This window comes from Equus asinus, chromosome 5 (genome assembly GCF_041296235.1).
Source record: "Equus asinus isolate D_3611 breed Donkey chromosome 5, EquAss-T2T_v2, whole genome shotgun sequence".
Classification (NCBI taxonomy): Eukaryota; Metazoa; Chordata; class Mammalia; order Perissodactyla; family Equidae; genus Equus; species Equus asinus.
The window spans coordinates 78,678,973-78,695,865 of record NC_091794.1 but is presented as its reverse complement, the minus strand read 5'-3'; the positions used below and the strand labels follow the sequence as shown (position 1 = coordinate 78,695,865).

Below are 16,893 nucleotides of genomic sequence, written 5' to 3'. Positions count from 1 at the left end.
TGGGAGAATTTACACCACGGAAATTGGCAAACGTTATAAATCAGGGCATTTATTTCTTCCTTTGGAGGGCTGCTTGTTAACAACCCTGGTAGCAGTGTACCACAAGATTCTGGCTTTTTTGGGGGGGTAACTAAAGTTATACACGCATGGAGGCCGGCCTGGTGGTATAGTTGTTAAGTTTGCATGCTCCGCTTGCTGGGGGTTTGTGGGTTTGGATCCCTGGTGCAGACCTACATACTACTTGTCAAGCCATGCTGTGGCAGCGTCCCACACACAAAATAGAGGAAGACTGGCACAGATGTTAGCTCAGGGACAATCTTCCTCACACACACAAAAAGTTACTATATGCACGTAGTTTAAAGTAAATCATTCTGCAGGTTTTATTATGAAAAACAGTAGCCCTCTGTTCCCGCCAGTCATTTCCCTCTTCACAGAGATAACTCTGACTTCTTTTTGCTGAGTATTTCAGTATTTACTTCCATATCTCTAGATAATAACATTACTACTTCTTGATTTTTCAGTTTTGGGCATCATCAACAGACTTCCCATAATGGAAGATGAGAATTTAGCTCTCCTTTCTTTCCCTGCTTCCTCTTTCTCCTTTTTTTTTTTTTTTGAGGACGATTAGCCCTGAGCTAACATCTGCTGCTAATCCTCCTCTTTTTGCTGAGGAAGACTGGCCCTGAGCTAACATCTGTGCCCATCTTCCTCCACTTTATATGTGGGACGCCTACCACAGCATGGCTTTTGCCAAGCGGTGCCATGTCCACATCCAGGATCCGAACTGGCAAACCCTGGGCCGCCAAAGCAGAACATGCGAACTTAACTGCTGCGTCACAGGGCTGGCCCCCTCTTTCCCTTCCTATCCCACATCCTTTCAATACAGTTACAGCATACTTTTGGTCAATAGTCCGTGTTTAAATGAATTCTATTTCATAGTTGAGCCACACAGCAAACTACGATAACTTTTCCTTTCTTGTACAACTTTTTTCACAGCGTTAAAAACTGTTTTTCTTCTTCTTCTTCTCCTCCCCAACGCCCCCCTAGTACATAGTTGTATATTCTACTTGCAAGTCCTTCTGGTTGTGCTATGTGGGATGCTGCCTCAGCATGGCCTGATGAGTGGTGATAGGTCTGCGCCTAGGATCCAAACTGGCAAAACCCTGGGCCGCCGAAGCAGAGGATGCGAACTTAACCACTCTGCCATCGGGCCCCAATAACTGTTTTGTTTTTGTTAGTGTTCTCTGTTATTACCAATTCAACCCCAACTTTTAGCCAATTGTCTAAATCTTTCAAGATGTTTATATGTATCTGGTACTTTATCAGTTTCATCTTCCTGAAGTCTTTCCTGGATTGCACTCTGGGCTAACTCCTCCCTTAATGCTTCATGCATAGCTGTCATCCTTGGATCTGCTGTCACTCTCATCCTATGGACTCTTTTTGTCTCTTTCTGAGTTGGATCTCTTATTTCTTATCCACCTCTTTTTGGTTTACTCTTCATTTTGATGGAACACATCTTCTAGAGAAGTTTTTGAGACTTTTCATGACTGAAAATGTCTATCCTATTGTCACCCTTGATTAACACTTTGCTTCAGTACAGAATTCTAGGTTGAAATTAATTTTCCTTCAGAATTTTGAAAGCATTGTTCTATTATCTTCTAGTTTCTATTGTTGCTATTGATAAGTCCAAAGCCATTCTGGTTCCTGATTAGTTGTATATGACCTATTATTTTTTCTTTTTAAGTTTGTAGCATGCTTTGTCTCCAGTGTTCTGAAATTTCCAAAAGACGTGGGTTTATTTTTACCCATTGTGCTGGGCACTTAGTAGGCCCTTTCATTCTGTAAATTCATTATCTTTCAGTTCTGGAACATTTTCTTATATTACTTCTTAAATAATTTCCTCCTCTGATTTCTCAACTGTCTTTTTATGGAACTCCTATTCAGATGTTGGACATTTCAGACTGGTCCTCTCATTTCCTTATCTTTTCTATGTTCCATCTCTTCATCTTTTTGCTCTACTTCCTGGGAAACTTCAAATTTATCTCGCAATTCTTCTATTGAGGTTTTCCTTTTTGTTACCATATTTTTAATTTTGAGTTCTTTTTTTGTTTTTTGAAATGACAGGTTGTTTGAAACTATTTTTCTCCCCCTGCAAAGTCTCTGTTTCTTCTAAGCTGTGTTTTCCTATTTGTTTGATTTGGCCTCTATCTTTCATGATAGAGGCCTTCTTTAGATTCCTGGTAATCTTTGATTCTCTGTTCATATTTAGGAGAGGATTCTAAAAAAGCCGATTAGAAGTTCTAAGCACATGAATGGAATTTGTCATCCATAATTTTCACTACAGGGTGATTTGACAGGGCTGTTAGAAATCCCTGATGTAAATAAATGTAGGTTTTTCTTCTTGGACTGGTCAGATGCTCTAGAGAAAATCCTTCCAAACTCCTAACTGAAGGCTTTAGGCCTGGTTACCAGGGTTCTGGGAATCAAGTCAGGAAGTGGGCTTGGGGAAGGACAGATCTTAGTGGCCCAAATTCCTGTGGTCCCCAACTCTCCTGGTTTTTATTATTGGTACCTCCTGCCTCAATCCTGTCTATTGCCTTCCATCAGTCACTCTTCCTAAAGAGCAAAAGCTTAACCTTTAGCTCTATCCCTATGCAGCTCCTCTCCCTAAAGTGCTTCCCCCAACTCTTTACTGGCAGCTGTGAGAGGGTGTTCAGCTTTCCTTGGCCTTGCAGTCTTCCCCTCTCCTTCTCTCCTATCATTTCTTGGACAGAGAAATCAACAGGTGTCAGAGCTAGAATCACTCTCAGGCTGATCCAATCTAATGGTTTTCACAATCTGTTTTATAGACCTGCTTCACATCCTGGAGCAAGGACAGATAGATGCCCCCTCCCTACTATATTCCAAACAACTCACTTTTATCAGTTTTAAATATTGAGTTTCTGCATAAGATTTATCTTAAGAAAAAGTTCCCTTTCTAAAAAGTCTGAAACCCACTGATTTGGTAATATCCTTCCTCTCTGCCACCACCTACACTTGCATTTTATATATGGAAAAATCTGAGGTACATACAGGGGAAGAATCTTATTGAACATCATTCAAGCCTTCTTACTCCAAGATCAGGCTCTTCCTAAACCAAGATTTAGGACATTCTAAAGTGTCTCAAAATGGGAAGATTCCGTATAACTTGTAACAGAGATGCTCTCTCTCAAAAACAGTGCATGGCTTATACGTCCACTCCTGCTAGGCCTCTGATTTTTTCAGGGCTTCTCTGGGATACCGAGATAGGAGAAGGCGAACCTCAGACATTGGCACAGTGTCATTGCAGCACTGCCAGTGGCTCACTGCTGTGGCCATTCTATCAAGTAGGATATCAAAGGAAGAAAAGGCAGCTTCTCCCAGGACCACATTTGTCCTAAGTGAGAAAGCCACTGGAAATGCTTTCAGAGACCATGTCACTATGGAGCAACAACCAAGGCCTCAAAGGGCCTAGGCACTATTCCTTCCTTCATCCTTTTCCCTTTCCTCCCCTCCCCAAGCTGAACCCTTTCCTAGGTTAGACTGGCCCCAAAAGACTCCTAGGTGTACCAGGGGACTTTCCTCAAGTATGCACAAGAGAAAACATACCCTTCTTCCACGGTGACTGTGTTCATGAGAAGGCAATTGGTGATAGTCACTCTATCTCTTATGACACAGGATGAACCAATGACTGAGTGCTTAATGGATGACTTCTCTCCAACCTGTGTATCTGGCCCGATGAGGCTGTCAACTCCAACCTGCAAAAGGCAAATAAAACCTTGTCCATCCATCTCAACCACTTGCAAACCAACTCCCCAAATCCCTTGAGCTGGGGACTAATGGAATCTCTCCCTAGAGACAATTCAGAAAGAGGGACCATAATCAGTATTTCTCAGGGCCACAAGGTCACAGAATGCCTCTGAGACCAACTCAAACTTACACACTCATGCATTTGTGTGTACAGAAGTGTTCTCTCAAAGACAGTGCCCAAATCAGGGTAAGAAGAGGGACAGAGATGGAACACTCCTGTGTCTGAGTCCCAAGACTTTAATGGACCTTCCTTACAGAGTTCGTGTGGCTGGGGTCAGCATCTGTCCAGGCAGTCTTTTTGAGTCTAGCCTGGGCTACAAGGTGAGATTTTATAATCAGAACCCAGTTGGGATTTCCCTGGGGCTAAGTTCAGGATTTAAGAGCCAATTCAGCTTCTCAAGGACAAGCCTCAATGTACCCAGTATCCAGTGTCTGCCCTGCCCATGCTAGCACTTACCAGGTGTTTGCTGACAATCTGGGCTGATGAATGGATCAGTGATTCTTCTGGACAAAGAATAGGTAGCAATTTGGGCACCTTGAGGAAAGAAGTTTGGTTACTAAAGTAAGACCAGAAAACACCTGAAAGCACCTTGGGGAGAACCCAGTGCCCAGTCAGAGATGGGGGCAGTTTTCAGTTACAGCTTCCTGTCTGGGTGAGGCAGAGCAGAGGCTGCTGCATTTCCCTTAGGACAAGGACTGTTTATGCAGCAGCTTCTATATGGTCTTATCCTCAGTTTCCTAAGCTGACAGTCTCCTCCATGAAAGTAATGCCACGTCTCTCAGCTGGGAGGCAGCACTTGGGAGAGGAGGCCTAATGAGGGCAAGGAGCATCATGAGTCCTGACCATAGTCATCCTAGTTTCCTGCTCACCTCCTGGACCACTGTGGCCATGCATGAGGTGAGGATGGGAGCAATGTTAGACAAATTCCACAATCAGGACAGACTCTGAGAAGACTTCTATGTTCTTCACCAGCCAAAAAGAAAGTGGAAGGGGAAGTTCGCACTATTCTCTCTCCAGTATGAGAAGACTGAAAAGGTTACGAGTATGGAGTAGTTTTAGCTCCATACTCATCAGGAGGGCACAGACAGCGTGCCTATCTGTGATTCTCCGGCATGGGCAGAATGCTGGTCAAAGCACTGTGTGTGGTGGCCACACCAGCTGAGGGAGGCCTTGCCAAGACTGGCTACACTGGCAATAAGAAGGCTAATCCCTCAGCCTCTATCCCTGAGATCTCCTCTATTACACTCCAACCAAGGTCCTTCAGGCCTGTCTGCTATACAGCCCTTGCTGGCACTTCGGATACTTCTCTAGTCTCTGGCTATTCATGGACCTGCTTTCAGACTAGTCTGAGATACTCTAGTCTAGACTTGAAGAAAGAGAAATAAAAGTCAAATTAAGGAAGCTTTCTAATAGCTCTGACCCTAAGGTGGAGCTAACTTTACCCAGGACTGCCCTTGGTAAACGTGGGACTGGTTGTGACTCCTCATAAACTCTTCGGCTGGCATTCCTTTGGATCTATAACCAATCCAGGTTGGGGCCAGCTTGAGAACTGGGATTGGGGCTATACCCACTATATGGTGTGGGTTCTGAAGACTCTTGAGTCAGATTTTCTTCAGGGACTCAATCCCAATCCCAATTTTCAACAATCTTTTATCACTCTACTTACCCCTCCCTCACCCAAACATGCACCTGCAATGACAGTTTTCACAGAGTTCTACCAGGAACCATGCCAACAGCTAATCTTTTCATCACCTCATCTCCATTGTCCTTGACTGTCACCCCAATGTAGTTCCCTCACTGTCTATCTTTTCCTATTCTCATCTCAACCCTTTGCTGGTCTGTGTTTCCTTTTCACGATCTCATCATCCTTCCCTCCTAAAACCTTCATCCTGTGCCTGCTACACTCTCAGCCCCTTCACTGTCCCCCTCTGCACCCCTTGCCTTAACTAAAACATGGCTGATCTTTTAGGGTACTGCTATCCTTCAATAGAGAAGCTACTCATTCTCTATACTTCACAAACCTCAGGGTTAAAAGGAGGAGTTAGCAAGATTCCTCACTCTCTGATGCTGTTTCCAGATACTTCTCTCTCAGACATTCCTTCCTTGAGGCTTTGCCATCTGGCTATTCTACACTCTGTTCCTTTACCTTCTTAGGAAAGCCTACTCTGTGTGCCTATGTTTACCATACCACATTAATGATTACACAGTACTTATCTGCTTGTTTATGAAGCACTGTACATATCCCTAGGCTGAGCAGAATAGGAGAAAGCTGCTGAACCTACAGGCCAGAAGTTAGCCTTCCTGGAGATCTTAGTCTTTCCTTGGAGCCACAGAGGCTCTGCCTCTATGGACCAGGCCCGCTGCTTCCCTTTTTGCTGTACTTGCATACCCCAATGGTTCCCTTGACATGCCAGGTCTTGCTCAACCTTGGGAATGAGAGGGATTCTGAACAAGTCACTGTGTACCTAATGAAGAAATAAGACAAAAGGCTCAATCTGTTTCTGAGGCAGGGACTCCCAAGATTTCTCCTCTAAACCCATCCTCTCACCTGTCTATTTGCTTCCATGTAGAGTCCCAGGGTGCTCACTCGAGAGCAGAGCCCCTCTTTCATGATATGGACATAGCAGCGCACCTGTGATCTAGACAAGTCTTCCCGTCTGTCTTCTCGACAGGCATTCCAGCAGACATCATAGGGAGCAAAGGTCAGTGTATTGGCTTCTTTTATAAAACTGTAAATATCTTCAGAACAGAAACCCAATCCGAGCAAGTGAATGAGAGAGAGATGACAGGGGGTACATACTCAGTCAAGTTTTGAAAGAGGGTACAGCTCACACCTCTTGCTCTGAACTCACCCGTGCAACATGGACCCTGGGTAAATCCCACTAAAACCTGAAAGACTAAGTCAAATTAAAAGAGGCAATGTGCTTTCCTGTATGTTTGAAATATTGTACAATACAAAAATGTTTAAAAAGAGGTCCTATAAGCAAGTTTGACTAATAATCAAGTACAACAAGGGCATACAAGCAAGTGTCCAGGCTTTAGTGGCCAGCCATGTTGGCTTTGTTGTGCTAGCCCCTATTACCATATCTGGCGGTTGTGCTATGACAGAAATAGCCCAGGACTTGGCTCCAGAGTACCTGGGTCTAGTTTCTGAAATCTTGCAATAATCATTTGAGATTTTTTATTTTATGACAAGAAAACTGGGGCTCAGAAGAATGAGTAACCTGCCCCAGGTCACAGAGCTAATAGGAGGCAGAGGCAGATTTCAAACCCAGATCTGTCTGATGTCAAGTCCTGCAATCTTAATCATCATGCTATTCTGTCTCCGTTTATTCATTTGATAAATATTTTTTTGGAACATCTAGTATGAGCTCAGGACTGGGTCAGGCACTAGGCAGGGATATGAGAGCAAACAAGACAGCCCTCACCCCTACATCCTGGAAAGGAGACAGTCTGGTTGGCCTCTGGTTGGACTGCAATTGTCTACTCTTTCATATTTCTTCCCTTGACACAAGAGGCTGAGTTTAGTCAGGAGAGGAGTTGCCCAGAGCCTAGAGGACAAGGTGAGCACCAACTGAGAAATGGTGGGCAGAGTTTAAAGTAAAATGGTCTAGTGCAGAACATAGCTAAACCAGAGGTGTGAACCAGAGAATGGACCTGAAGCACGATTAGCCTATCCCTGAAGAGCATGGTGACAGAATCTGCTTGAGTAAGCTTACCCAGAGCTCAGGGAGTGGCATCAGCTAGCCTATACTGCCTGGTGGCTAGACAAGAGTCTACTGCCTTGAGACAAGTATGTTGGGCTGGACTAAGCAGCCCAGCCACTCTCTTCAAAGGTGCTGCTACCCCTACCCTTCTTACTGCACCAACCCAAGCACAGACCTAAGGACTTCAGCTCCTTTTTCTTTAGATCTTCCTCTTTTTCTTCTTGTCCTTGTTGTGAGGAAGCTGAGGAGAACTGCTTTCTTACTAGGTATGGAATCAGTTCACTCCGGATGGAAGTGATTGACCTAGGAAGAAAGAGTGGTCAAATATGAGAAATCTAACTAACTGGATCCTACTGGGATTGACAATTCTGTGCAGGCAATGAAAAGCCAAATTCCTTCTAGTCATGCCACCTTGGGACTGAAAGAGATCAAAAGTGGAACGCAGGCGCTGGCCCCGTGGCTGAGTTGTTAGGATTGTGCGCTCTGCTTCAGCAGTCCAGGGTTTTGCCCGTTTGGTTCCTGGGCGTGGACATGGCACTGCTCACCAGGCCATGCTGAGGCAGCGTCTCATATAGCACAGCCAGAGGAGTCACAACTAGAGTATACAACTATGTACGGGGGGGCTTTGGGGAGAAGAAGAAGAAGAAAAATAAAAAATTAAACCAAACAAAAGACTGGCAATAGATGTTAGCTCAGGTGCTAATCTTAAAAAAAAAAACAAGTGGAATGGACTTGGCAGTTCTGGAGAAGCAGAGGATCTAAGTCTTCTATTAGCCTCAGGCTGGAGGGGGAGGGTAGTGTACTGAATCTGAGAATCTCTTCCCCTGGTTTACGTAGAAAATAGTCTTTCACAAAGTCCCTCTACATGGTGTACATGTGCACGTTTTGTTTGGGGTGTGTGTGCGTGTGTGTGTGTGCGTGTGTGTGTGTGTATTTTAACATGGTGCCTTGACTCCTAACTGGCAATAACCCACCGGAATGCAGAATGCTCTGGTCTTTTGAAAAAAGTTGTTTCAAAAACTTAAGTTTTCTCCATAAAGGCCTTGCATATCTTCTGTTAGATTAATCCTAAGAATCCTATTTTTTGTTGGAATTATAAATGGTGTCCTTTAAACATTATTTTCTTCTTCTTCTTGCTGATTTATGAGAAATTCAATTTACTCTATTTTGATCTCGTGGCCAATTGCCTTGCAAAACAATCTTATTCTAGTAATTTATCTGTAGATTCTGACAATCATATCAACTATTAAAACAACCATTTTCCCTCTTTCTTTCCAATTCCTGTATCTTTTATTTATAATTTTCATCGTCTTACCATACTGGCTAAGACTTCCAATACAATGCTGAATAGACGCACTGATAGTAGTCATTCTTACTTGTTCTTGATTTTAAAGGAAATTCTTCTAATATTTTATCATTTAGACTGATGATTGTTGTAGCTTTTTTTTTTCATCATCAAAGCTAACATTTATTGATTGTCTTCTATGTGTAGATATTGGGTTTCACACTTTATAGGCAGTAATTGGCATATGTTGTACGTTTTTTGTAATACCCTTTATCAGGTTAAGGAAGTTCTCTTTTATTCCTAACTTGCTAAGAACTTTCATCAATGAATGGGTATTAAATTTTACTAAAAAATTTTTTTTTTCATGTATGGAGCTCATCATATATTTTCTCCTTCAATCTATTATGGTGATGAATTATATATTTTTAATTTTCTAATACTAACAGCTGTGTTACAGAAAGACTGTATACACGATTTCTACTCTATACTACCTCACAGTAAAGGAATTACGGGTGATTCTTTTCTTCTTTACGCAAATTATCAAATTTTACCATTTTAGGCCGTTCTTAAGTTTGCTGTCTCTTATTTTTTCTTAGCTTCTATGATACCACTGTAACTGTGGGTCCTCCAGGACCAGGTGAACTGACCCCATCTGTTATCAACAGAGTGATTAAGAATTGCCTTTCAGAAAATCTTCAAATTCACGTAGTCAGGGCATGTGCAAAAGAAGAAATCTTGACCTGAAATGACAACGGAACCAAAGATCCTCCTTCCCATGGAACCCAAGGACCAGAACATGACCGGAACTTGAAAGTCGGACTCTTACCAGAAGCGAGGGGTCCCTCATTCAGGAAGATCTGGTGTTAAAACTCCTTCTCCACCTCATCAAAAACGTTTAGAATCCTATCATAAAACTTTAGAACCTCATCAAAAACGTTTAGAACACTGTCAGAAATGTTTAAAACCTTACCATAAATGCTTGAAGCCCATCTATCGAAATCGGTCCTGCCAGAATTTCCCCGTGCCGGCCCATTCTCCCTAACCTCTTAAATTTTGCCCCAAATCGTGAATGAGAGAGACAGATCTGAGGGTACACGCCCCCATTCTTCCTGCAGATGGATCTTGCACAATAAAGCTGATCTCTTTTCCCAAAGGGTGATGCCATAATTAATTGGCTTGTGCGCATTGGGCAAGTGAACCCCAATTTTGTGGGGTGAAAAAGTACTCTTCTGGTTTGGTTCAGACTCTGCAAATTTAAAATCCTTTCTAACAACTAGGTACTTCCCATGCAGACTTCACCCTCTCACCTACTTAAGAGTGGGCTCCCTCACATTACAACAGTTGTACTTGTTTATCAATGCCTATCAAAGAATTTTTACAACAAAGTTAACTTCAATTTACTTTCATGCAATCAGATCAGTCTAGGACAACATTTACAGAAAATCAGATCAAATATCAAAGTGAAGAAGAACTTGCAGAAGGCAAAAAAATTCCTGCACTATTTTTACATCACTCAGACACAAGCAGTAAATAACCTTGGCCAAGAACTTTGGAGTTCTCCTTCACCTGGACTTTTTGGGTCCCAGGAGGCATGGTGTTTCCTGATGGGTATCAAGACAGGATACTGGATCTAAATGACCAGGAATCTATTACAGGGGAAAGGATCTGATCTTTAGCACAGTGATTATGCTTTTGATTTATTCTAAGCAAAGGGAATGAAAGCATAGAGGGGTCAGAGACTAGCACACGATTTTGTTTTCTCTCTCACACTGTGACCATGTTGGAATTTTAAATCACTAATTAATTTATTTAGCATTTACCAAGCATTTATTAATATGCTAGTTACTGTGCTAAGCCTTGGAAACATACTGTGCCTGACTTCAAAGAATTCATAATCCAGTGGACAGTAGCCTCATTATGGATTTAAGGAGAAGGGTAGGAGATGAGGCTGATTAGGTAGGCAAGGAAGCTAGATCATGGAAGCTTTCTGTGGCAGTGTATAAAGGCTGAACTGAGAAGCCAGTGGTAGTTTTTAAGCAAGGGAGTAACACGATCAGTTTTATGTCTTAGTAAGGTAATTCAAGGAGCAATGGAAACATGCCTGGAGAAATGAGAATGAAGGAGGAGGCCTGGAACTGAAGACAGGGAGACCAGTTACAAGACTCTGAGAGATGAGGTCATGTGGCCTGAGAGAGGGCTTAATGTATAAGCAGCCCCATAAACCTGACCACTGCTGCATACTTTCCCCCTGCCCGCCCCCTCCCACTGGCCCCCATTCAAAGAAGTCTGCAGGCTGACACAGGACCACACAAGAGTATAGGTAGGAAGAGGCGGAGGCTGAGGAGGGTAAGCAAAATTATGAACCCTGGAGCTACACAGTTCATGATTTTTGTCATTTTTAAAGGATCAAGTCAAACATCTTTGAAAAATTCTATGTAAGATGAAGCTCTTGCATTGAATTTCAATGTGATTTTTCTCCTGACTCTTCAATGGAGATTAAAAATTTCCATACGAATATAAAGAATGAAACAACACTTACTCTTAGCTCTTTTTTCCTCCTCTTAAAGCGCCAAACCAGTATGGGTAGCAAATGTTCCTTGGCCCCCTCTGGTGGAAAACAAGTCAGCTCCCTTTGAAGAAGTGACAAAGCACGGACAGCTGGGGGATTTCAGAGCCATGATATTTATATTATGGGCCAAACAGAACTGTCACTGGAAGAGGCAAGCAAACATGCCTTGGCACACAGCCCCTTCAGGGAGAGCCCTTTAAGGACATCAGAGAGCAATCAGGAGACGGTACATGAAGCAGTCCTGCCAGGTCCCATCTGCCTCTACTGGCACTCAACATCAGGTCAATTCCTATAACGCAGTTGGATGGAAGACAAAACTACTCTTCCTGTTTCCTAGTTAAAGTAGAGGCAGCTCAAAGCCATGCCAAGAAGTGGGACAGGCTGCTGTGAACATCCTGACCCTGGGGCTGAAGACCAGCAGCTGAAACTAGTGCACTGGGCCTGGGCAACCTCACTTTCTCCCTTCCTCTTATACATAGCCTTCCCAGAAACACCTGCCTCATCTCATGAAATTAGAAGCTCCTAAGAAATAAGAAGCCAGCCCTGGTGGTTTAGTGGTCAAGATTCAGCACTCTCACTGCCATGGCCAGGGTTCATTTCCAGTCAAGGAACCACACCACCCGTTGTCTGTTGTTTGTCATACTGTGGTGGCTGTGTGTTGCTGTAATGCTGAAAGCTATGCTACTGGTATTTCAAACACTAGCAAGGCCACCCATGGTGGACAGGTTTTAGCAGAGCTTCCAGACTAGGAAGAAGGACCTGGCTACCCACTTCAGAAAAAATTGGCCACGAAAACCCTATGAACAGCAGCGAAGCATTGTCTGATATAGTGCAGAAAATGAGAGGATGGTACAAAAAAGACGAGGCAGGGTTCTGCTTTGCTGAACACAGGGTCGCTAAACGTCAGAATCGACTGGAAGGCACTAACAACAACCCAACAAAGAAGAAAGCTCAAAGGAGAACAACACATTTGATGACTAACTGTAAACAAACAACTGCACCAAATTAAAAAGAGAAAATAACTGCTGCAAATAGGACAAAGGATTAATATCCTTAATAGATAATTAGATATAAATGTTCAAAAAATATAAAAATGTTTTTAAAGAGATAAAAATTAAAATAAGATGCAATTTCTCTCCCAAACCAAATTAGCAGATTTAAGATAATTCTCATTACCAATAAGGGTGCTTTGAGATAGTTACTCTGACACAATGGAAATCGGAGTGTAAACTGGTAAAATCTTTTCTGAAACGTAATTGGCAATACATAGCAAAGGTCTTGAAGATATTCAGATCTCTCACCTGTAATTCTATTTCTATAATTCTATTTCTATAAATCTATAGTAAAGAAAATACATAATGCTCAACAAATATCCGCTGAATAAATGAATGAAATAATCAGATTATAAAAAGAGATCTGAAAAAAAGGTATTCCTCTTAATGTTACTTATAAAAGAGAGAGACCAACCAAATAGCCAACAATGGGAGAATAATAATACACCTGTGTAATAGAATATCACATAGGCAAGCTCTGATTGTAAAGAATTTTTTAATGACAAGGAAAATGCTCATGAAATAATCCTGAATAAAGAAAGCAGTTGTTTTTACAGCACGATCTCAAGTGTGTATACGTATATATAAAAACAAAACGATGGAAAGAAATACACTAAAATGTTCACAGTTATCTCATAGTAGTAGAATTATGGGTAATATTTTCTTTTTATATTTTTTGAATTTTCCAAATTTCACAGCCACAGGTCATTCCTTTTGCCTTCTTCCCTTACGTTCTGTGGGATCACTCTCTTGATCTGTTCCTATTTCTGCTAACTCTCCCTCTGTTTTCCCTAAAATTTTGGTGTTTCTCAGGATTTTTCTTTTTGCTTAAGATTTTTCTCACACTATTTGTCTCCCTGAGACAGGTCATCACTTGGTGGCTTTTTTGCTGCTGATTCCCAAATGTAGACCCATAGCCAAGACTTCTCTCCTTTACTTTAATCTCACATTTTCAACTGCCTGATGGACCCCTCCATTTAGATGACACAGGTACCTTAAACTCAATGTCTAAAGCTGAACCCATTATCTTTCTCCAAACCTCCCCCTACCTACACTGGTTATCTTGCTCAGTGATATGAAGATTCATTTCGTCACCACACTAGAAATCTGGGAATCATCTTGACTTTTCCTTTAACTCCTCACACACCATCAATCACCAAACATGGCTGATTCTATCCCCTAAATCTCTTTCAAAACTGTCAACTTCACCCTATCTCTACCACCACCACCTAGTCCAAGCCACTGTCATCATTTGCTTGGATTCCTGAACTGCTTTTAATTGGTCTCTTTCCCTCCAGTCTTACCTCTTGAAATCTATCCTTCATTAAACACAGAATACTCTTTCTAAAGTACAATCTGATCATGTCTCTTCTTCTTTCAATCTATCCTCTTACTCTGTAGGCACAATGATTTTTCCAAAGAACAAATGTGATCTTATTTCCTTAAATGTATTTAATGCTGAAGATAGTGGCCTGGGAGGTAGCATGAAGGGAGTTTCTGGAAATCTGGTAATGTTCTGTTTCTTGACCTGAATACTAGCTACAAGGGTGTGTTCACTTTGTGAAAATTCATTGAGCCGTACGGCAGCTCTCAAATATCATCTCTCCTTGGAAGCCTTTCATTACGCTTGTAGGCTTCTGTACTCTCATAGCAACGACAATTGTGTATCTGTTCTGAATCCATAGCATGTGTGAGTTCTATGCTAGGAAATTAATATATACCATCTCAAATTCTTATAGCACTCTTCACGGTAGGTATTACTGTCCTTATTTTATAAATGAGGAAATCAAGATTTAGAAAGGTTAATTATCTTGCTTAAGGTTAATACAGCTTTTATAACTGGCAGACATGAAAGTTACTCCATCCCAGATGCCCATGATTCTTTCCACTATACCATATTAACTAGTATCCTGTGTTTACTGCAGCCACAGCACTTTCCACAGGATTTATAATTTTTTGCTTACTGCTTCTCTACCAATAAACATGTAGTCAGTGTTAAATAATTTATTTGAATAAATGAATGAATGAATGTGTAAATCACTGAATGTCATCTCTCTAGGTCAGACAGCTGGAAATAATTTCTTTTTCTGATTTTTGGACATAGAAAGTAGAGCTTTCCTGATTTGGAAATGTAATGAACTCTAAATATGTTCACTAATATATTTAATATTTAATTTTAATATTTAATTATAATATTAAATTAAATATTTAATTATTAATATAAATATTAATATTTAATATAAATATGTCTATTAATAATATTATGTGTATTAAAAAGCCAACATTTGAAAAAACATATGATTATCAGTTCTGCTTAAATCTGGCATTTTAAAATTTTTTTAAATTTTATTTATTTATTTTGAGGAAGATTAGCCCTGAGCTAACTACTGCCAATCCTCCTCTTTTTGCTGAGGAAGACTGGTCCTGAGCTAACATCCATACCCATCTTCCTCTACTTTATACGTGGGACGCCTACCACAGCATGGCTTTTTGCCAAGCGGTGCCATGTCTGCATCCGGGATCTGAACCGGAGAACCCTGGGCCACCAAGAAGGGGAATGTGCACACTTAAACTGCTGGCCCCAAAATCTGGTATTTTTAACATTTTGCCTTGATCTGAGATCAGGCCCTCCTTGTGCCTACAAGCTTCTAGAGAAAGTCTAAAAATGATGTCTATGGGAAATGGAAAAATTTGGCTACTCTTGCATTCTGGCTTTTTTGTCTTTGTGAGCAAATCAAAAGAGAATTAAAATCCTCTAACTGTCTTCCATTGCAAGTCAGTCCTTCAAAATATTAGCTAGGAAAGAAGTAGAAGAGAAAACCTACTTTTATAGGGCTTGGAATTCAAGTCTGTTGAGCAGAATACTAAAGGCTTGGGTTTTCTTGCCTCTTCTCTCAGCAGAGCTGTAACTGGGAAGAAAAGGTGATTGCTGAGTTAACTCTATGCTTTGTTTTCAGGCTTTTTTTTTTTTTTTGCCTTCAAAGAAAATAGATATAATTGGGAATAGTAAACAGGGAATTATTTTAGATTAAAAAGTATTGAGTTTAGAGCTACATATTTGGTATACCGTATTCTGTGATATCCTTTTTTCCTTCTTAGCAAAATACTGAAAGCTTCTATAAGAATAAATTTTCAATGTTGGTGCATATCACTTGAGAAATAAAAACATGTTCTGATCCTACAGCCTGGAGAGACTGCTCAGGCTTAGGTCAGTTCAACAAATATTTTGTTCATTCAAATTTACTAAGCACCCAAAATGTGCCAGGCATGTTCTAGACAGTGGATATATAACAGTGAAACAAAACAGGTAAATCCATGACCTCATATGAAGTTGACAGTTTGGTTGCCTTTATATTTACTGAGCATCTACTGTGTTTTGCAAGATGAATCAGACAGATTTCCATTCTCAAGGAGTTAAAAAAAGTAGAAAAGACAGACATGCAAATACAATTTAATAGGATGCATGTAATAATTGAAGATTATACAAGATCAGAAGAGAGAATGATTAATTATACCTGATGGAGAAAAGCACAAAATATTATGGAAGCACAGAGCAAGGGTACCCAATCTAAGGGGAAATGAAGGGAAAAAAACTGAGAGAAAGCTTCCCACAGGAGTAATATCCAGGTAAGTTTTAATGGATATTTAGGAATTGTCAGAGAAGGAAGAAAGATGGAAAGGACATTAATGAAGCATTATACTTATGGGGAAATGATTTTTAAATCCTCACCAAACCAGACACATCTTTTTCTTCTGGTTTGAGATTTTTTAGTTCCGTACGATGCTTCTTCCTAGGAGTGCTTTAATTATAACTATTACGCCAGTCTTTAAGTCTTCTTGAAAAAGGTTATCTTTCTTACCATAGTCTGGCCTCTGATGGCATAGGAAAGCTCAACTGGGGGACTCATCTTTAAGTTAACTTTAAGTCAATACAATGTGCTGCTGGAACTTCGTTCCTTACCTAGCAGCCAGTGATTTCCAGAAGACCCAGAGACCAAAACAAATGTAACTAAAAAGTTCAAAGGAGATGATCCTCGTTTAATCTTGGCAGCACCTGCATCTTTAGATGTCAGTATGCAGCCACCACATTACGGCCCTGTTTAGAAGGTGTATAGGCCACATGTTCTTGGCTTAATTTTGTTCTGTTATTTAAGTAAAGTATACATCATGCAATCTCTAGGACACCCAAGGACAGGAAACCAAGTACCGCCAAGTCATATGGATGCTTGAACTGAACAGTAAGGAACCAAGGTTTCTGCCTATCTCTTATGGCACTACATGGTCCCTCATATCTGCTTCTTATCTCTACTCCGCTTTGCAGCTAGTCTATAACTTCATCTTACATGTGGCTTTAATTATCACCCTGACTCTGATCTTATAGCAGGTTGCTTATCCCAAATTCCTGACTTTACTTTGTGGGGCATTAGTACTTCAACTGGTAAAATGCTTGG

General features: G+C 41.1%; 1 protein-coding gene and 1 long non-coding RNA gene across 5 annotated transcripts in view; one reads left to right on the top strand and one right to left on the bottom strand.

Moving 5' to 3' along the window:
• Positions 1-16,893, bottom strand: part of EIF2B3 (eukaryotic translation initiation factor 2B subunit gamma) — a 129,113-nt gene that overhangs the window by 18,818 nt on the left and 93,402 nt on the right. For all 4 annotated transcript variants that reach the window (XM_070510037.1, XM_014828065.3, XM_070510039.1 and 1 more), the window contains 4 exons: positions 7,712-7,839; positions 6,378-6,568; positions 4,286-4,363; positions 3,628-3,776 (listed from right to left, as the gene is read on the bottom strand). In XM_070510037.1, coding sequence (XP_070366138.1) covers positions 3,628-3,776; positions 4,286-4,363; positions 6,378-6,568; positions 7,712-7,839 — 546 coding nt within the window. The remainder of the gene's footprint in view (positions 1-3,627; positions 3,777-4,285; positions 4,364-6,377; positions 6,569-7,711; positions 7,840-16,893) is intronic.
• The window catches only part of LOC139045319 (uncharacterized), a 65,625-nt gene that overhangs the window by 44,351 nt on the left and 4,381 nt on the right, over positions 1-16,893 (top strand). The window lies entirely within an intron of this gene.